Source organism: Chiloscyllium punctatum, chromosome 7 (genome assembly GCF_047496795.1).
Source record: "Chiloscyllium punctatum isolate Juve2018m chromosome 7, sChiPun1.3, whole genome shotgun sequence".
In the NCBI taxonomy this organism is placed as follows: Eukaryota; Metazoa; Chordata; class Chondrichthyes; order Orectolobiformes; family Hemiscylliidae; genus Chiloscyllium; species Chiloscyllium punctatum.
Genome location: NC_092745.1, coordinates 78702795 through 78725132, shown reverse-complemented (window position 1 = coordinate 78725132; position 22338 = coordinate 78702795). Strand labels below are relative to the sequence as shown.

Below are 22338 nucleotides of genomic sequence, written 5' to 3'. Positions count from 1 at the left end.
ACATGTCAGAATAGGTTGATTTAAAATATTTTTGTTAGCTGGTAGGATTTGCCAAAAACAAAGGATATTTGAGGCAATTCAATTAGTTTAGTGAAAGAATGTCCCCTTAATCATCTGCTGACCAGCTTGGGCTCCAATGATGCAGTATTTCATGAATGCAATGTAACAGTACAGGGATTACTACAAGAAGTGTGTGAATGTCATTGCCTGCAAAGTCAAGGTGCCTATCATTTCCTGTCTAGGTTCACCCAGGAATGGTCATATTCTGAGGCACTGTACTCGGCAGCAAATTCAAGCCATGAAATACTAACAGCCCCAGCAAAGATGCAGAAAACTGACAGGAAAAGATGAGGAGAAATAGAAGAAAATGCTTGTGTGCAACCTTTAAAATTAAAGTTGAAAAACACACACCACCTCATAGTCCAACAGGTCTGTTTGGAAATACAAGCTTTTGGAGCACTGCTCCTTCATCATGTAGCGAGTGGGGCAGGATCACAGGACACAGAATTTATAGTAAAATGTCAAAGTGTCATTCACATCAATTGTATGTTCAGTAATTTAGGTGTTTTAGTTAGTAAGTTTGTAGATGGCACCAAAATTGGACGTGTAGTGGACAGTGAAGAAGGTTACCTCAGAGTAGAATGGGATCGTGATCCAATGGGCCAATGGGCAGAGAAGTGGCAGATGGAGTTTAATTTAGATAAATGCTGCATTTTGGAAAAGCAAATCTTAGTAGGACCTATACACTTAATGGTAAGGTCCGAGGGAGTGTTGCTGAACAACGAGATCTTGGAGTGCAAGTTCATAGTTCTTTGAAAGTAGAGTTACAGGTGGATAGGATAGTGAAGAAGGCATTTGGTATGCTTTCCATTTTTGGTTGGACTATTGAATATAGGAGTTGGGAGGTCATTTTGCAGCTATACAGAACATTGGTTAGGCCACTTCTGGAATATTCTGGGCAGTTCTGGTCTCCTTCCTATCAGAAGGACGTCGTGAAACTTGAAAGGGCTCAGAAAAGATTTATAAGGATGTCCCCACGGTTGGAGGATATGAGCTATTTTCCCTGGAGTATCAGAGGCTGAGGGGTGACCTTAGAGAGGTTCATAAAATCATAAGGGGCATGGATAGGATAAATAGACAAGGCCTTTTCCCTGGGGTGGGGGAGTCCAGAACTAAAGGGCATAGGTTTAGGGTGAGAGGCGAAAGATATAAAAGAGACCTAAGGGGCAACATTTTCACGCAGAGAGTTGTACATGTATGGAATGAGCTGCCAGAGGAAGTGGTGGAGTGTGATATAATTGCAGAATTTAAAAGGCATCTGGATGGGTATACGCATAAGAAGGGTTTAAAGGGGTATGGGCCAAGTGCTGGCAAATAGAACTAGATTAGATTAGGATATCTGAATAGCATGGACAAGTTGGACCAAAGGATCTGTTTCCATGCTGTACATCTCTGTGACTCTATGACTCTATTTCAACACCATTACCTCAACATCATGGCTAAAATTATAGCAAATGCAAGTCCTCCACAAATAACTCTCATGTCAAATATATTCCACTCACTATCAAATACTTGGTTTACAGTTCAATCAAAAAAAATGTTTGTTTTGCAAGTTTCATGTTTTGATAATTGCATTCACTAAAATTAAATAGTTTGGCTACCAAGCTGAGGAGGGAATGGGACAGCATAGCGGAAAAGGCAGTAGCATGGGATGGGGATAGGGTGCAGTGGGAAGGAGGTAGCAAGCTGAGGTGGAAATGTTGTGGTTCTGTTCGCTGAGCTGGGAATTTCGTCCCCTGTCTAGGTGACATCCTCAGTGCTTGGGAGCCTCCTGTGAAGCGCTTCTGTGATCTTTCCTCCGGCATTTGTAGTGGTTTGTCTCTGCTGCTTCTGGTTGTCAGTTCCAGCTGTCCGTTGCAGTGGTCGGTACATTGGGTCCAGGTCGATGTGCTTATTGATAGAATCTGTGGATGAGTGCCATGCCTCTAGGAATTTCCTGGCTGTTCTCTGTTTGGCTTGTCCTATAATAGTAGTGTTGTCCCAGTCGAATTCATGTTGCTTGGCATCTGCGTGTGTGGCTACTAAGGATAGCTGGTTGTGTCATTTTGTGGCTAGTTGGTGTTCATGGATGCGGATCGTTAGCTGTCTTCCTGTTTGTCCTATGTAGTGTTTTGTGCAGTCCTTGCATGGGATTTTGTACACTACATTGGTTTTGCTCATGCTGGGTATCGGGTCCTTTGTTTTGGTGAGTTGTTGTCTGAGAGTGTGGCTGTTGTTTTGTGTGCTGTTATGAGTCCTAGTGGTCGCAGTAGTCTGGCTGTCAGTTTGGAAATGCTCAGAATGAAGGACCCAATTCCTAGCATGAGAAAAACCAATGTAGTGTACAAAATCCCATGCAAGGACTGCACAAAACACTACATAGGGCAAACAGGAAGACAGCTAACGATCCGCATCCATGAACACCAACTAGCCACGAAATGACATGACCACCTATCCTTAGTAGCCACACACGCAGATGCCAAGCAACATGAATTCGACTGGGACAACACTACTATTATAGGACAAGCCAAACAGAGAACAGCCAGGAAATTCCTAGAGGCATGGCACTCATCCACAGATTCAATCAATAAGCACATCGACCTGGACCCAATATACCGACCACTGCAATGGACAGCTGCAACTGACAACTGGAAGCGGCAGATTCAAACCACTACAAATGCCGGAGGAAAGATCACAGAAGCGCTTCACAGGAGGCTCCCAAGCACTGAGGATGTCACCTAGACAGGAGACGAAATATCTGCAACACAAACTCCCAGCTCGGCGAACAGAACCACAACAATGAGCACCCGAGCTACAAATCTTCTCACAAACTTTGAGGTGGAAATAGATGAGGCAAGTGAGGGGAAAAAACAGGGGCCAACCCTTGGGGAAATGTGTGGGGGAATGGGTGTAGAAAAAAGAGGGGGCGAGTTTTTTTTGATGGGGGTAGGGGAGAAAGAAAGAGAGGGAGGTTGGGCCATGCCTGTTGGGTTGGAAAAAGAGGCCAAGCCTGGGACGAGGGTGGAAAAAGGGACCAAGCCTGAGGTGGGGGAAGGCCAAGCTGTTTGTGGCATGGGGTGTTGTGGGAGGAATTTGTTTTGGTAGGGAGCATGGTAGAGGTGTTGGGAGAAGTCTGTAGTGAGGGGGCGTGGTGGATGGAGTCAGTTGTGGAGGGAGGGAGTACATTGTTTGGGCAGGGAGTCTGTTGTGGCAATGGAGGGGTGGGGGATATCTGGTGTTTGGGTGGGGATGGGGTGAAGGAGGGGAGTCCATTATTGGGTGAAGGGGAGAAATGGGATGTTTGTTGTTTGGGGGTTGGGAGTAGGGGAAAGCGGTTATTGGTTGGGGGAGGGGATGGGACAACTCAGCACTTCTGGCTTAAGACTTGGAAATTCAACAGCCTTGTCCTTTGCAATATGTTGGACCCTCCTACCATTGACGACAGGAATAATTGTGGAGCAGCCTCCTCTATTGCATTTAATTGTCCACTCCCATTCATGACTGGATGTGACAGGACGGTGGAGCTTAGATCTGATCTATGGTTTTGGGATTAATTAGTTGACTTTATATTGGTTGGCATACAAATAGTCTTGTGTGGTAACTTTCTTGGGATGCCTTCCTGCATTCTTCACCAGACCCTGCTTGATCACCTGGCTTGATGGTAATGGAAGAGTGATGGATATGTTGGGCCATGAGGTTATAGATTGTAGTTGAATACAATTCCGCTGCTGCTAACCTCATGGAGGCCCAGCCTTGCAAGAACTGTTTAAAATCTGTTCGTTCTAAAGTTTTAGTATGTCTGATATGGTGGAGGTACCCTCAATGTAAAGGTGGGACTTCATGTCCACAAGAACTGTGTGATGGTCACATGCTCTCACATAGCCATAGACAGATGCAACTGTGAAAGGTAAAGTGGTGAGGATGAGATTGGGTATGTCTTTTGTGATGATGCTGCATCTTTAATAGATTATATTGTCCTTGTTTTTTTTCAGAGGGGCCATAAAGGCAGAGTTGTTGATACGTCTGGGAATATCTACCTGAAAAAGCTTTAAGTGTATTTTTTAAAACACTTGTACAATAAAAAGGGAGTGGCCAGTTCTCCAGTTGAGTGCTTGGTTTGGTTTGGTTTTAGCAGCTGCTGGTCATGTTTTAGATGGGAACCAGAGAAGCTGCTAAGGACCCAAAGAAGCAGTTCCATGCTGATCCACTGTCTCTGTCTGACAGCTCTTCTGTAAGAACCTTGTTTTATTTTACCTTTTTGCCAAGGGGGTGTTTATGGGGATATTGCAATGTTTGGAACAGCATCATTAAGTTGCGTTTTCAGATAGGTTAAGTTATTCTAAATTTGGTTCAGTTTTTTTCGTGTTTCATTCAGTAGGGTGTGAATAAATTCTGTTCTGTCTAAAACTGAGTGGTTGGGCCAGTTGCATCACTCCTGGAATATCCACTTCACCACTGCTTCAAACAACTAGAAAAGTTATGGTCTGGGCTGCCTTCTTGAAATGTTTTGAGGGGGTCTGGTCTGGTCCATAAAAAGTTGGGAGCTCTTTGCGGGATTTGTTCTATAATTCTGATTTGGGATTAGGGTTGATGGACTCAAAGGCAGTCAGTGGTAGGTGTGGATGTCTTTTGTTCTGGGTATTGAATTTGGTTGGTTTAAACAGTGCTTGGTGCAGTACTGGCTCTTCCGGTCACTATGAGTTTTCTGGGGATAGTAGATGTGACTTTGGGGGCTTTACAAAAGGTGAACAAGGAAAAGCTGCTGGAATTGGCAGTCAAGCTGGAACTGGAGCTGCCTCCTTCCACAAGGAAAGCAGAGGTAATTACAGCAATACTCAGCAGTTAAATTTGCTCAAAACACCATCAGAATCTTTGGAGATGGCGAAAATTCAATTGAGAATGAAGTAGCTTGAGTTAGATGCAAAAGAAAAAGAAAAAGAAAAGAAATGTAACTGTTTGAATTATGATTAAAAGCAGAAGAGGAAAAGAACGAAAGGTGCTTGCAGAACAAAAAGAGGACAAAATCGCTTTAGCAGAACAAAAAGAAGAGAGAAGAGAGAGAAAGAGACAGAGAAGAGAGAGAAAAGGAGAGAGAGGAAAGGGAGAAAGAGAGAGAGTTTGAACTTCAGGAATTGGCACTTAGACTGGAAAGTCAGCTTAAAAGGATGGAGATGAAGGCTGAAGGTAAGCTTAGTGAGGAAGAGAGTGAGGATGGCAAACCCACGGTAGCCTAAAGCCTGGTGGGTAACTGTTTAAATATATTTAAGCATTGCCTAAATTTGATGAGAAGGTGGCTAAACAAATGCAGTGGCAGTGACCATGGGGGTTTTGTTGATCTAAACAAGATAGAGATAATGAGGTATTTGCATCACGATCAGATGAGGTATCTGGGGCGTATGATGAGGTGAAGAAAGCCATCTTAAGTGCATATGAGCTTATGCCTGATGAAGGGCTTATGCCCGAAATGTCGACTCTCATGCTCCTTGGATGCTACCTGACCTGAAAAGCTGTGCTTTTCCAGCACCACACTTTTCAACTCTGTCCTCCAGCATTGCAGTCCTCACTCTCTCCTTGTGCCTGACGCCTACATCTAAGGAGGGACCCTGGTCAAACCTACATTGAGTTGAAAGGATCAAAGTTATTTTGATCGGTGGATAAAAGCATTTAAAAATAGAGCAAACATATGATGCTCTTAGAGAGACATTATTTTGGAGGAATTCAAAAATTCACTTCTAGAAGTAGAGAACACACAAGTGGAAGAGCAGAGAGTTAAAATGGCAAGCTTAGCAGCTGAAGTGGCTGATGATTATGAGTTGGTTCATAAATCAACATTTGGCGTCCATCATCAATTTCAATCTGTGAGGGATAGAAATTGGGGAAAAAGAGAATTCGTCATGAAGAAAAGGAAAGGTAGATCTTGATGAAGATCACAAGGAAATCTTACTACAAGTTGAAAAGGAAACCCTTGATGGGGAAAGAGAAGTTAAAAAGCTCCATTGTTTTCACTGCAATAAAGTAGGCCACATGAAATCACAGCGTTGGTGGGCTAGGAAAAGCGCTGGGAAGCCAGATGTAGGTAAACAGGATAACCAAGTGAATTTTGTTGGAGTGGTAAAGAGAAGCACAGTGGAAGTTAAAAACTTGCACCAGAATGTACAAGCTGGTCAGAGGTTGGCTAAGGAAGGAGTGCCAGATCTTCTTAAACCATATATCTGTGAAGGTAAAGTATACTTGCATAGGCCAGAAGCAGCAGGTAAAGAGGTTACAATATTAAGAGATACAGGATCCTCTCAATCTTTGATGTTGAAAAAATTTGCACTTCTGAAGGACTATTGCCAGAAAAAGTGCTAGTAATGGGAATTCACGGTGAGAAAAAATGCACTCATTTTTGTAGTGTGAGTTTAGAATGTCCAGTGAAGAATGAAGAAGACATGGTAGGAGAACTGGAAAAACTCTCAGCTCCAGAAATACAATTTGTCCTTGTTAACGATGTAGCTGGTTCACGGGTAGGAGTGTCACGCTCTGTGGTTGAAAAGCTAATGTAAATTCAGGCAATTGAATAGGAAGCATATCCTGGGATTTTTCCTGATTGTATGGTAATGAGGTCACAAAGTCACCAGTTAAACAGGAGAGATCAAAGGGTACAGATAAGAAAGTTGAAGTGGAATTAGCAGAGACCCTGTTTAATCAAACGGTTGATACAAAACAGGAGCAAGTAGATGATAAAGCAGACATCTTTCGTTCAGAGAAATTAACTGAGTTACAGCAGAAAAATGAGAAACTAAACCAATTGTATCAAAAAGCATACATGGAAGAAGAATCTGGATGCATCCTGGTGTGCAACTATCTTAAAAAGGAGACCTTAATGAGGAAATGGAGACTATTACATATTCAAGCAGATGTGAAATGGGTAGAAGTTCATCAAGTCGTATTGCCAGTGGGTTATCGAAAGGAGGTGTTGTGGGTAGCACATGAACTACCAGCAGGGGGCCATTTAGGGGCAAGAAAAACTCAAGCTAAAACACAAAAATATTTTTACTGGCTGGGACTACATAAAGATGTAGTTGAATTTTGCTAGACATGTCACATGTGTCAACCAATTGGAAAACCACAGCCAGGAATAAAACCCACACCTTTAATATCTATTACTGCAGTTAAGGAACCTTTTACATAAGTCTTAATTAATTGCTTAGGACCCCTACGTAAAACAAAAAGTGAAAGTCAGTACTTGTTAACAATAAAGGACGTGCCCACTTGATTTCCAGAGACCATTCATTACACAGTATCACAGCTAAAAAGATTATAGAGGAGTTACTCAAATTTTTCAATAGATACAGACTACCCACAGAGATCCAATCAGACCTAGGGTCAAAATTTATTTTAAAATTATTCAAAGAAGTTATGGACAGTTTAGGAATAAAACAATTCAAATCTATTGCGTACCAAGTAAAATCGCAGGGAGCTCTAGAAAGGTGGCATCAGACATCAAAGACCATGTTGAGGGCTTGTAGTCAAGACTATCCAGGTGATTGGGATAACAGAATTCCATTTAAGTGTAAACTTAAGGGGTTTTAAAATGAAGTCATCGTTGGATACTGATGGTTCTTTTTTTTAAGGGAGAGGTGTGACAATGCTGCTCCTTTAGCAAGATTATGTTGTTCTTGTATCTTTTTCACAGGGGTGATAAAGGCAGGAGTTCCAATATGTCTGGAAACATCTACTTGAAAAAGATTTTAAGTGTTTTTTTAAAACACTGGTACAATGAAAAGGGATCAGCCAGTTCTCCCAGTTCAGGATAAATGACCTGGATGAGGCCATAGAAGGATGGGATATTAAATTTACGGATGATGATAAGGTTTGTAGAGTTGTGGATAGTGACGAAGGATGTTGGAGGTTACAGAGAGACATAGATAAGCTGCAGAGCTGGGCTGAGATGTAGCAAATGGAGGTTAATGCGGAAAAGTGTGAGGTGATTCACTTTCGAAGGAGCAACAGGAACGTAGAGTACTAGGCAAATGGGAAGATTCTTGGTAGTGTAGATGAACAGAGAGATCTCGGTGTCCAGGTACATAAATCATTGAAAGCTGCCACCCAGATTGATAGGGTTATTAAGAAGGCATATGGTCTATTAGCTTTTATTGGTAGACATGATTTGGATGAAGGAGCAGCACTCCAAAAGCTAGTGCTTCCAAATAAACTAGTTGGACTATAACCTGGTGTTGTGTGATTTTTAACTTTACTGGTAGAGGGATTGAGTTTTGGAACCATGACATCATGCTGCAGCTGTACAAAACTCTGGTGTGGCCACATTTGGAATATTGCGTACAGTTCTGGTCACCACATTATAGGAAGGATGTGGAAGATTTGGAAAGAGTTCAGAGGAGATTTACTAGGATGTTGTCTGGTATGGAGGGAAGGTCTTACAAGGAAAAGCTGAGTGACTTGAGGCTGTTTTCATTAGAGTGATGAAGGTTGAGAGGTGACTTAATTGAGACATATAAGATAATCAGAGGGTTGAATAGGATGGACAGTAACAGCCTTTTTCCTGGATGGCGATGGCTCACATGAGGGGCATAGCTTTAAATTGAGGGGTGATGGATATAGGACAGATGTCAAAGATAGTTTCTTTACTCAGAGTAATAGGGGCATGGAACAAACTGCCTGCAACAGTAGTAGAGTCGCCAACTTTAAGTGAATTTAAATAGTCATTGGATAGGCATGTGGATGAGAATGAAATAGTGTTGGTTAGATAGGCTTCAGATTGGTTCCACAGGTCGGTTCAACATTGAGGGCCAAAAGGCTTGTACTGCGCTGTAATGTTCTATGTTCTATGATCAGGTCCTGGGGATTTATCCACCTTTATGCATTTTAAGGGGTTTAGCACCTTCTCCTCTGTAATATGGATATTTTAAAATATGCCGTTTTTTTTCCTCCAAGTTCTCTCGCTTCCATATCTTTCTCTGCAGTCAACATTGATGCAAAATCCTCATTTAACAACTCCCCCATCTTTTGTAGTTCCACACATAGGGAGCCTTGCTGATTTTTAAGGGTCCTGTTTTCTCCCTATTTACTCTTTTGACCTTAATGTATGTGTACAATCCCTTTGGAGTCTCCATAACCCTATTTTCCAAAGCTATCTCGTGTCCCTTTTTTGCCCTCCTGATTTCCCTCTTAAGTATACACCTACTGTTTTTATACTCTTGTAGGGATTCACTCGATCCAGGCTGTCTATACCTGACATATGCTTTCTTCTTTTCCTTGACCAAAACTTCAATTTCTTTAGTCATCCAGCATTCCCTACACCGACCAGCCTTTCCTTTCACCCTAACAGGAGTATACTGTCTCTGGGCTTTCGTTATCTCTTTTCTGAAGACTTCCCACGTCCAAGCTGTTCCTTTACCTGTGAATATCCAACTCCCAATCAACTTTTGAAAGTTCTTGCCTAATACTGTCAAAATTGACCTTCCTCCAATTTTAAACTTTGACTTTTAGACCCAGTCCATCCTTTTCCATCATTATTTTGAAACTAATTCAATTATAATGTTTATCCCCAATTTGAATTTTCAAGCAGACTCGGGAAAATTCAAACTCCGTAAACCAGGCTTGGATGAAGTGTCCCAGCAGCTGGATTTCTGCTCCAGGGAGCTAGGAATGGGCAGGAGTCCATCCATGCACCATGGAATGAAGTGGGATGCTGTCTGATGCAAAGGTAGGTGGACAGAAAGGTTGGTCTATGTGCTTAAACACCTTATTTCAGCTGTGAGAAAAAGAATGAAACAAAAAAATCCCCCTAGCCCTCACTACCCGCACATACTTTCCATGTCCTATCTTTGTCAACTCATGCCACCTCATGCCCTTTACCCAGAACCCATGGCTCATCCTCTTCATGCTAGTATTTGCCCATTTACCCATCCCACCTGGACCATACTGGCCCTTTGCCAAATTAGTGTAAAGTCATGCCAACCCATGATCCCCATGCTTAACCTTCTGCCCTTACAATCTCCATTCCACCTCAACCAATAACTGTGCTGAGATGAAATAAGACAAAATTCTTAGCGTTTATTGATGAATTCTGTATTTTAAAAAAAATACTTTCCCATTGATAAAACCCATTCACGATATTTAATTTCCTGCAACTACTTATTTCCTTACTATAATAAGCTTTTGTATTCATAGCCCCACTTTGAAGACTTTCTAAGCATATGGAGGTATTAATAAAGCTATTCTGACATGCACCTACTGTGACATGTTAGGTTGTGAAATTTGTTATGTAGTACAAATTGTGTAATGATACCCTCAGGCATAAATCAACAGGCAGAGTAAGATAGCAAAAAATGACTTTGCTTTTACACTGCAAAATGTCTTGACAGCTTAACAGTTTTGACGCGGTTACCCTATTTTATACATTTTCATATCTACTTTTAACAATCTCAATATGATTGACCTCCTCTAAATATTATCCTACAGAATACCCTACCTCTCTCAGTGATTTCTCCAAAAACGGTGCACTTACTCTCCAAAGAACTCTAGAAATTTTAGCCCTTCCCCGAACAGGTCAAATCCCCTATAAGTAAATTGAAGGAAGGCAGCTGCAACACATGAGGCTGCTTCTGTGGACCACAAATCAATGTGCCCACTTTGCCTCTCGCACTAACAAGGTAAAAATCGTGAGTGCAGGGTTTTGGGGCAGTTATTAGCATTGGGCTTCCAGCACTATTTTGTCTAAGCCAGAGACTCTGTTGTCTCAGATCTTTGTTTCTTTTTTAATTTTACAAAACCTGCTGATTTTTTGAGCTTGGCTTAAAAGTCTCATAGAAACACAAATATTACTTAGGAGAACCAATTATTATTTATTGCATTGTACAGGCCTGATTGTTGTATGGAGGCTTTAGGTTCTGTAATGTTAATAATTTGCCTGTACATGCAAATTAACAGAATGTAACAGAATAACGTATACTTTTTAATGAGATATATCAAAGTAAAAGTTTAAGGCCTAGAATGCATGAGAATATTAAAATTGAAAATAGAGCAATTTTGGTATTTAGTAAGATTATGGCTAATCTGGTTGCAGTCTCAACTCCACTTTCCTATCTGCTGCATAACATCCTTGTCTTTATCTTGACTAAATTCAACAGCACAGCGAGCAGTTTGTAAAAGAGAATTTCACAGACTCACAGTGTTCTAAGAGAAAAATACTTCTCATCTTCACTTTAAAATGGAAATCTTTTATTCTTAAACTGTATCTCCTCGCTCTAGCCTCCTTCACAAGAGGAAACATCTTCCCAGTATCCAATCTAAAAGGATCTTACATTTTTTCAATATTTTTCTAAACTCCAGTGGATACAAGTCCTACCTGTTCTATCTTTAATAATGAGAAAAAGCCCTTCACCCTAGGAATGAGTTGAGTGAACTTTCTCTGAACTGTAGTTGACATAATTATACTCAAGTTCAAAGAAGGAAACCAAAACTAGACAAATCATTCCAGATGTGATCTTACCAAGGCCCTGTACAGCTGCAGTAAAACCTTGCTATTTTTATATACAATTCCCATTGCAACAACCAACATTTTATTTGCTTTTGAATTACTTGTTGTACATATATGTTAGCTTTTTGTGATTCTTGTACCAGGACACCCAGATCCCTCTGTACCACCGGGTTTTACAATCCTTCTCTATTTCAATAACACACAACCTTTCTATTCTTTCTGTCAAAGTGGACAAGTTCACATTTTCCCATATTATACTCTGTTGGCCAAATTTCTGGCCACTTAACCTATCAATATTCCTTTGTAGATTCTCTAGCTTTGTCTTTTTGGATTAGATAGGTTAAAAGAAAAGTAAAAAGAAAAAAAATCAGATTTACATAATACTTTTCCTACCAGACATTCCCAAAGGACATTAAAACCAATAAAGTACTTTTTAAGTGTCATCACATGTTGTAAAGTATGAAATGCGGCAGCAAATTTGCACAATAAGCATGATCAGCTAAGCAATGGCATTCTTTTCTGATTTTGATTGACGGATGATATTGACCACATTAGGTATAACCCCCTTCTTTTCTTCAAAATAGTTCCATGTCAACTTTTACATCTTCCCGAACTGTCAGACTGGGTTTTTATTCAACATCTCATTGAAAAGACAGCTCCTTTGACAGTACAGGTATCTTTTAATACCACTTTGGAAGATCAACTAGATTGGTCCTGAACTTAGAATCTCAGGATACAATTTGGCCAAGGCTGACACTCAGTAATGGTATTATTATTATTGTTAATAATAATAATGTTGTATTAGTCAGCTTGTTCTTTTTCTTGAAGCCCAAAGATTGCAGGAAGACTAAGTGAGGTAGAGTTCCAAAGATTTTAGGTATAAGAGAAGGTGGAAGGAAGCTTTGAAGTGTTACCTAATTCAACTCTGATGATATAACAGACTAAGCATCAAGGTATAACATATAAAATACTACAGGAATTATGAAATGGCAATTCTACTTGGATAGGATGTGAGTATGAAATTTCTGATTTGTGCGTCTGGCTAAAGGCAGGAAAGTAAACACATCACTGCCTTTATTGAGCATTTTATATTAAAATAATTTAAATGATACTTTCTCATCAATTTTATTTTATTTCGTGTTTTTGTCCTACTTCTGAAAACAGAAAACAAGATTTATTTCTCAAAGGTTAATTCTAACTCAATCCAAGTTCAATAATTATTCATTAAAGTTGTACAGTTATAAACAGCAACTCACCTCTCTGGGCAGCTCTACCAAAAAGTTTTCATCAGCCGCAAAGGTTCGGAGGTTGTGTAGGTATCCAATGGTGTGAGGAAGGGATTCAAGTTCATTACAACTACAGTCAAACTCCTCCAAAACAGAAAGACTGCAAAAAAGAGAAAAAATTAAATACCTCTTGCAGTCCATGTAAAATCCAAAGTATTGTTACATAAAATAGGCTAGTTTTTCTGTTCCAAAACAGTTGACAATCTAAGTTGAACGTAATATATTTTTTCCTCTCAAGATTCTGTTCAAGTGCATTTAAATATAGCTTAACATAAAATCTTCTATGAATCAGCATAAGCAGACAGACATTGAAACCATAATTAAACCAAAAACCTTGGTTTAACAATATTTTTGACAGGTTTAAGAGTCTTCTTAAGCTTGTCATGGTTTGATTAATACATTTGAAAAAGGATTTAAAAACAGAAATATGTGCATTATAGCATCTAATCCATCACTTCTGAGTAATGCAATTTTAAATAACTGAAAAGAACTTAAAACACTCTGCTAAGTATTTACTAGGTAGAATGTGGTTCAATATTCAATTCTGCTCTAATTTATTTATAAATTAAATTGTTTTGAAACATACCAATTCATATCCTTGTGACCCAATAAAAAGCTTATAACCTTCTCAAAATTCTACAAATGAACATAATCAGTGGAAATCCTGCCATGATATATTTACCCTGGCAGCATGGACAGTTTTGTGGGTCAGGTTAGCTTCAAGTGTAATTTTTTTTGAACCAGCAATGAAAAAAAAACAAAGAAACTCAAATCGCATCATATGTAACTTGAACTTGCAATTCGATGATCCTTTCAATCTGACATGGTGTCTCTGTGGTTAGCACCGTTACCTCACAGCACCAGGGACCTGGGTTTGATTCTAGCCTTGGTTGACTGTCCGTGTGGAGTTTGCACATTCACCCCGTGTCTGTGCGGGTTTCCTCCAGGTGCTCCAGTTTCCTAACATGCAGGTTAGGTGGATTGGTCATGCTACATTGCCTAGTAGTGATCAGGGATGTGTTGGTTAGGTGCATTAGTCAGGGTATATGTAGACTAATAGGGTTGGCGAATGGGTTTGGGTGGGATACTCTTCGGAGGGTCAGTGTGGACTTGTTGAGTCGAAGGGGCCTGTTTCCACACAGTAGGGATCTATCTATTCAAGATGGGATGGACTTTGCTTAAATATATTGGGTGGCACAGTGGCACTGCTGCCTCACAGCGCCAGAGACCCGGGTTCAGTTCCCACCTCAGGCGACTGTCTTGTGGAGTTTGCACATTCTCCCTGTGTCTGCGTGGGTTTCCTCTGGGTGCTCCAGTTTCCTCCCACAGTCCAAAAACAATGTACAGGTTAGGTGAATTGGCCATGCTAAATCGCCCGTAGTGTTAGGTGTAGGGAAATGGGTCTGGGTGGGTTGCGCTTCGGCTGGTTGGTGTGGACTTGTTGGGCCGAAAGGCCTGTTTCCACACTGTAAGTAATCTAAAAAAAAAATCATATTTCATTTACTTCACTTGAATTTAAGACAAGGTTCTTCTCAGCTTTCATAGCACAAGAGAACAAATCGGAAGAATTGTTCACTAACTGGTTTCAATATTTATGTTGCAAAAAAAGACTTGAAAGACAGAGGCCAAGCCATTTCCGATGTTCAATATCATATCCAAACATTCATTCCTGACAAATCATCTTAAGAACAGTGAGTATTAGCCAGATAGAAAGTGCTGGAAATGCTCAGCTGGTCTGGCAGCATATGGTAAAAATGTCAATATTTTGGAGCAAAAAATTACTCTTCAGAACTGGGCTAAAGACGTCCTGATGAAGAGGTAAATTTCTCTTCAAATATTAACTCTTTCTCTTTCTACAGATGCTTTTAGCCCTGCTGGTAATTTCCAGCATGTTCTGCTTTTATTTCAAATTTCAAACACCTACAGTATTCTGATTTTATTTGAGTATCAGCAAGACATTTGCTCACAGGGCACCATAACAGAGCTTGATCTTGTTCTCATCCACTTACCCTCCAATTGCATTGGGTAAAACATTAAGCTGGTTGTCATCCACTTTCAATGTTGTAAGTTTTTTCAATATTCCTTGTAGGTAGAAGAGACAATAAATCAGTAACTTGTAACTGGCAAATTATTAAGTATACAGTGGAAACTCGATTATCTGAACATGATGGGTGGGCAGTATTTCGTTTGGATAATCGATTATTTGGAAAATCGATTAAATGCCTTTCTGCTGGGGCTTGGAGTTTTAAAGTCTGCTACCTATTCAGGAGACTGCAGCAGCTCACAGTGCGCGAAGCCCCACCCCCAACACTGCGCCCCCTTCCAACACCGCTCCCACCCCCAGCACAAAGTGCACAAGTCCCTGCCCCAACACCGCCCCTGTTCAACCCCGCACCCCAACCCGGTCTAATACCGCCCCCAACACCGGCCCCGTCTAACCCACCCCCCTGTTGAACACTGCCCCCCCAACCCTGTCCAACAGCGCTCCTGCACCCCAGCACGAAGTGCGCAATCCCCCGCTCCCATCCCCGCCCTCCACCGCAACACCCCGCCCCCACCCCCAGCCCCTCTCCGGGGCATCGGAATGTACACCAACAACAAGACTTCTGCTGCTGTGTTTCTGGAGTAAGCCTCCAAATAGCGGACAGGCGCGCGCACACACACACACACACATAACATTTTACTGCAAATGTTTGACAGGTTCCACATTTGCCCTGTACTGGACAATGTTGGAGAGATTATTCCTGGGTAGCTAGGGTGGGGGTTAGGGAACACCCCTCTGTAGGGAAAGTGTGGGGGAAGAGAGAGGATGGGAGTTCAGCCATTTGGAGACGGTGCCTGTTTAATCACTGCAAACAAAAGATGCGATCACTGCTGGAAACACGTCTTTGATGTAATGTTTCTATCAGGACCTCGAGATCTTCTTCAGATGATCTGATTTTCGGATAATTGGTATTTGGATAATCGAGGTTCCCCTGTATAAGTGTTTAACTGCCCTTCTACTAAATCCGTAACCATTTTTATTTATATGTATATACAGTTTACATACTTGTTTTTTGTGTATATGTATTTATACATATCCATAATCCACAAATACACAAAAATTATATTTCGCATAAAGCAAACTAATATGTCTGGACCTATGTCCTTTTACATTGCATGTTGGAATAAACAAGAACGGCAGCTACAGAGTGGAACCTTAGCTCTCCAAAGCCTTTGTCAAACATTCAGTTCCATTGCAGGAGGATCTGCAGTTGATGCTGTTGTTCTTGACCTCAAACTATACTTTCCACCACATAAAGCTTATTTCACAGATGTGGTTAATGAATTCTTTTATTGTTGCTATCAGATTTTCCAGAGTGCTTGGCATACTCTCAAATGAAAGCATAAAACATATATAATGATTTCTTTAAAAGCTATCTTGAAGTTCCGTTTCTAAGGATAAACATTCAGAAATAAGATTTGAGACACTTGTCCCTCAATATTTTTGCATGTCACTGTTGAAATAAGTCACAGGACACTTACTATGAGGTGTTGGATACATAGTTGATATTGCTTTTGATGTTTTCTCATTTGGAGAAACATTATCATCAGCAAAAAGAATGTAGGTTATTTCTATTACACAAATCATTAACTCAGGAGTGAAGATGTTTGTTCAGGGTTGCACAATATTTGGCAATATTTAAGTCTGCTCACATACTCATGATGTAAAGTGTGAGATTTATCTATATTTTAATAGCATTTTCTTTTGAACTTGAATTTGAACTAGTGGCATGTAGTATTTGCATTGCATGTCTGAAGGGGTTTATTGATTAATTTGTACAGTCATGGTTATTTCTTTTAAAAAACAGTTTGAGAGAAATCTTGGAGGCTAATGGGAATTTGTTTACATTAGGAGAGTTTAATGAACAAACAAAGTAAATAGTTGCATATTAGACTTTATGTTGAGAAGAGATTTTTTTTCTTTTTTTAAATTCATTTTGTGGGATGTGGGTGTCGTTGGCTGGCCAGCATTTATTGCTCATCCTAGTTGCCCTCAAGAAGGTGGTAGTGAGCTGCCACCTTGAACCACTGTGGTCTACCTGCTGTGGGTTGACCCATAATGCCAATAGGAGGAAATTCCAGGATTTTAACCCAGTGACAGTGAACAAATATATATTTCCAAGTCAGGATGGTGAATGACTTGGAGGGGATCTTGAAGGTGGTGGTGTTCCCATATATCTGCTGCCCTTTTCCTTCTAGACAGAAGTGATTGTGGATTTGGAAGGTGCTATCTGACGATCTTTGGTGAATTTCTGCAGTGCATCTTGTAGATAGTTTACACTGCTGCTACTGAGTGTTGGAGGGAGTGGATGCTTGTGGATGTAGTACCAATCAAGTGGGTTGCTTTGTCCTGGATGCTGTCAAGCTTCTTGAATGTTGTTGGGCTGTACCCATCCAGGCAAGTGGGGAGTATTCCATCATACTCCTGACTTGTGTCTTGTAGATGGTGAAAGTGAGGACTCCAGATGCTGGCGATTAAAGTTGAGAGTGTGGTGCTGGAAAAGTACAGCAGATCAAGCAGCATCTGAGGAGCAGGAGAATCGACTTGTTGAAGGGCTTTTGCCCAAAATGTCGACTCTCCTGCTCCTCAGATGCTGCCTGACCTGCTGTACCTTTCCAGCACCACACTCTAGAATCTGGACAGGCTTTGAGGAGTCAGGAGGTGAGTTACTTGCCACAGTATTCCTAGCTTCTGACCTTCTCTTGTAGCCACTGCATTTATGTGGTGAGTCCAGTTAAGTTTCTGGTCAATGATCACCCCCCGGGATGTTGATAGTGGGGGATTTAATGATGGTAATACCATTGAATGCCCAGGGGTGGTGATTAGATTGTCTCTTATTTCTGATGGTCATAGACTAGCATTTGCATGGCACAAATTTTTTTGCCACTTGTCAGCCCAAGCCTGGACACTGTCCAGATTTTGTTGCATTTGAACACGCACTTGCCGATTGTCGGAAAAATAAAGATCTGGTTCAGTAATGTCCATTTGGGAATGAAATAGAACATAGAACATAGAACAATACAGTGCAGAACAGGCCCTTCAGCCCTCGATGTTTCACTGACCTATGAACTAATCTAAGCCCATCCCCTTACACTATCCCATCATCATCCATATGCTTATCCAAGGACTGTTTAAATGCCCCTTACGTGGCTGTGATGTTGGGTGGCATCTGGCATCTCTGCCATCTCCACCTGGTCTGGCCTACCCTAAGATTCACAGCAATGTGGTTGACTCTCAATTGCCCTCTGAAATGACTTAGCAAGCCATTCAGTTGTACCAATTGCTACTTTTGATTAGTAGAAACACTCATAACTTGAAAAAAGAGATTTTAGGTTTTAGTTATTAGGCTTTGCAGAAGTCTTGCTGAAACTAGATGTGTGAAATAGCTGCTTCTGAGAAAGGGAGATAGTTTAGAACAATGGAGAAATAGATCCCTCAGTGTAAGGAATTTAAACATTTCTGAAGAGATTGATTAAACACTGAAGGGTTATTTGAAGCTGAGCAAGTTGTATGAATGCTCAAGTAAAAGCAATCAGACTCTCCCGTTTGGGAAATGAAGCCATAGTTAAGTCAACCCCTGTGTTTAAGAGTTTGGGAATTGACTCTGGTGTTAGAATATTGTAAAGGACTGTAATTAACAGGATTGTAGTTTACTGTGTGCTTTTAAGTCTTTAAAATTGAGTTATTTGCAAATAATTTTATTTATTTTGAGTTTCATTTCTAATACATAAGAAACTTTTGTCTTACTGCTAAAAACAAATCTGGAGCATTGTGTTTCAGTGAGAGGCCACCCCAAAATCAAAGAAAAAGCACAACAAAATATGAACTCTATGATTGGTCTGGGATGTAACTCATCTAGTAATAACATCAGCTGGGATCACAACACAGTGAAGCAGTCCACATCCAAATACAGCAAGGCCAGGCTTTGACTGACAAGTGACTAGAATCATTTATGTCATACAAGTACCAGGCAACAACCAATCTCCAAGAATCTAACAATCATCCCTTGATATGCAATGGCATTATCATTGCTGAATCCCTCACTATCAATATCATGGGGGTTACCATTGACTAGAAACTGGACTGGATTAGCCATACAAATCCTGTAGATACAAAGGTGGATCAGAGGCTAGGAAACTTGCAGTAAGTAACTCAACAGCTGACTCCACTAGCTACAAAGCACAAACCAGGCAAAACAGAATGTTTCCCACTTGCTTGGATGTGTGTAGCTTCAACAACACTCAAGTAGCTAGACACTATCCAGGACAAAGTATCCCTCTTTATTAGACCAATAGTCACCCCTCCACCGCAGGTGTCCTGTAGTAACTGCATATAACTGCACTATAAGACAAACTGCAGAAATTCACCAAGGCAATAAAGGCTAGCCCAGCCAGCAAAGCCCACATCCCATGCATGAATAAAAGCAAAAACATTACTTAACAAAATATGTTTTATATCACTGTACTTTAAAATGTACCTATTCTTTATTAGGTAGAGGGAGAAGTAATTTACTAGTCTTTAACTCGAGGGAGATTTAGGTGTCTTCTTCCCAATCATATGTGGCATTTGGCTCCTCAGAATCCAAGAAACAGTCTTTTAATAGGGCATTAATAAATTGTAGTTGCAAAGTTCCACTCTAGTCCATAATTTCTTTATGTCTATTTTATATTTTTAATATAAACAGCACCAGACTGCATATAACAGACACAGTTAATGATTTCAGAAGGAAATTGGATAGGCACCCAAAGGAAATAAATCTGCTCGGCCAAGGTGATTGATCAGGGGAGTGGTATTGACTGAAATGCTCTGGAGACCAAATGACTTCCTTCTGTGCTGTAAGTGAAACAATAGCTGTGATAGCAGAGATTGTGGGCTGAGCCTTATTATTTTGGTTGAGTCCAAATTGTATCAAGTTTTTTGAAGGGTTTTGCACTGCAAGGCCCAATACATTTTCTCGCCCGATTGTACCAAACTCACTGTATTAATTACCTTCCCCTTCCTTATGGTGTCATGCATATCTGATTTTGCCCCAATTTATCGTGCACCATACCCAAACAATTCACCACTCAGAATATATCTATGCAATGATTAACATCTGAACAAATGAATGGATGATTTATTTATTGTCAGCTGCATTTTACAGTGAATAATATAGTAAAATATAGTGAAAAGCTTTAACAGACACCACATTCCAGCACCATTTTGAATAGTTTAAAAATAAAAAGGATAAAAGTTATAATGGAAAGCCAGCTCACCAACACCATCTGCACCACCACCACCCCTCTTCCACAGCCTTGCCGTTTCCTGTGCTCAATCCACCAATGTAGAAGTTGCCATTCTGTAGGTGCCATCTCTTTGCCCCTGGACCCACCTTGCCGACACTGGATTCCATGCTGAACACACACTCACCCCTCAACCAGGAATCCCTGACTCCACTGCTGTCCTGATGACACCAGGAATCCTGGCTCCGGGCACAACATGCTGCTGCCTTTGCAAGAAGTCCTGTCAATGCCAGGAGTCCCCACTCTGGATCTAATAGAACCAAGAGTCCCTGTTTCCACAGCCAGACCAAGGTGTTGCCGCCATCTCACCAAGAACCTTGCTGCGCACCTCCTTCCAAAACGATGCCTTGTCAGTGCTGCCATCGCCACCTGGAGGAGTTGTGCCACTGCTGCCATCCCTGAAAGCCGGGAGGACATGCCTGCTGCTCCTGTCATCACCATGTCTACTGCTGGGAGGAGAAACCATTGTACACTCAGCCCCCTCCAGCTGCCGCACAAATTTCACCAATTAACCCACCCCAATAGACAAAAACAAAGAAAAATTACATGAAAAGTGAAAGAAAAAGAGAAGCATAAAGAAAGGACTGAAATCATGCAGGAGCAAAAGAGCCCCTAGCAGGAGCCTATATGTGGCCCTGCTACTCCACTGCATTGATCTTCTTCATATTTGTCATTTTATAAGGCTCCTGGGTTCCTTGCTGAGCAGCAGCATTCTGAAGCTGTCCTGATTTTTGACAGACAGTGTTGGAACACGTCAGAGAAGGTAAAGATGGCATTCTGTTTCTTTGACAAGATTCCCTGTTGGAAAATAGTGGTGGCAAAGGAGTCTTCTTCTGGCAGAGAAGATTGTAATACCAGATGCAGTGGCTCTCACTGCCCAGAGGCTGCATCAGTCCACAAATCCTGCGACTGTTTGTGTGCAGCCATGGACAGATTGGCAGCTACCATGGAGAGCTAGCACCCTCACAGGCTGCTAGAGTGGAGGGTACATTTGCACTCATTTCCTGTACCAAAGGCCTGGCGACAGGAGGTTGGAGGACCTTGACCCCAGTCTAGCTACCCATCTTCATAGGGAGACAGGGTGGTGCCAGAATGCACCTGGCTGGAGGTGGTACCACACTACACCTTCCACTCAGGATACTGTAAAGGGTGGATAGTCCTTTCCCCTCCACTCTGCCTGCCCATCCAACCCTTGGAAGCTTTAGCTGAGTTCTAGCCTGTGGCAAGAAGACCCTTGGCATATCTGGCCCATCCAGTGACAACTGTCTCTGGGGTTGTCTCACTAACTCTTCAGGGTAAACAAGCTCAACGGCTAAGTAGGCTTCCTCCAAACCAACCGCAGAACCTGACAATGAATAACACCATTCCAATTACCCTCTCTGAGCCATCATTTCTGTTCTGTCCTGCCCCACCTTGCCACCCTCTGGCAAATCCTGCAGCTCATCCTTCATTTGTACTGTACCCCTGCCGAGGGCTTGCAGTCCCCAGTCATAGACCCTCATTTCCTCCCTCTTTTCCCTTAGTTAACAGGGATGGACTCAGCAGACCGACTGCGGCCAACCTCCTTGACTGACATGACTGGACAACCTGGGCAACACATATCAGACTACTGCATGCACATCTCCCCAGCTACGTTAGCCCTAAACTCTAAACTTGTTATTATGAACTTAGTGATAGTGAGAACTGCAAATGCTGGAGAGTGGATACAGAATGGACCTGGAGAAAGCACAACAGGTCAAACAGCATCAGAAAGGGAGGGGCCTCGATGTTTTAGGTTGTAACCTTTCATCACGACCCTTTTGACCTGGGATTTGCATTGGAGATAGACCCACTTACTGATGAAAAGTTCTGACTTGAAACGTCAACTCCCTTCCTCCTCTGATGCTGCTTGACCTGCTGTGCTTTTCCGAGCTCCACTGTTTATCCACTTGTCATTACAACACCAATGGACTGACTGTGAATAGCTCACTGGACTGCAGAGGCATGAACCCATTTACTCAAAACACCCTTACTGGGCACCTGACCATGGCCCATTTCCTGCACTGGTTTGGGAAGTATTGACTTAACGTGTACCTACCTCCATGAATTTCATTCTGGACTACTCAGCTCAGACTTTGACACACAGCTGCCTGCTTGCTGCAGACACAGTGTGCTTGCCTCATAAACTGCTGGCACACAGGTACAGGTTTGAGACTGAGGTAG

At 41.5% G+C, this 22338-nt stretch overlaps 1 protein-coding gene across 18 annotated transcripts in view; it reads right to left on the bottom strand.

The window, feature by feature from the left end:
* The window catches only part of lrrc7 (leucine rich repeat containing 7), a 617417-nt gene that overhangs the window by 160094 nt on the left and 434985 nt on the right, over positions 1–22338 (bottom strand). For all 18 annotated transcript variants that reach the window (XM_072574143.1, XM_072574142.1, XM_072574141.1 and 15 more), the window contains 2 exons: positions 14820–14892; positions 12781–12910 (listed from right to left, as the gene is read on the bottom strand). In XM_072574143.1, coding sequence (XP_072430244.1) covers positions 12781–12910; positions 14820–14892 — 203 coding nt within the window. The remainder of the gene's footprint in view (positions 1–12780; positions 12911–14819; positions 14893–22338) is intronic.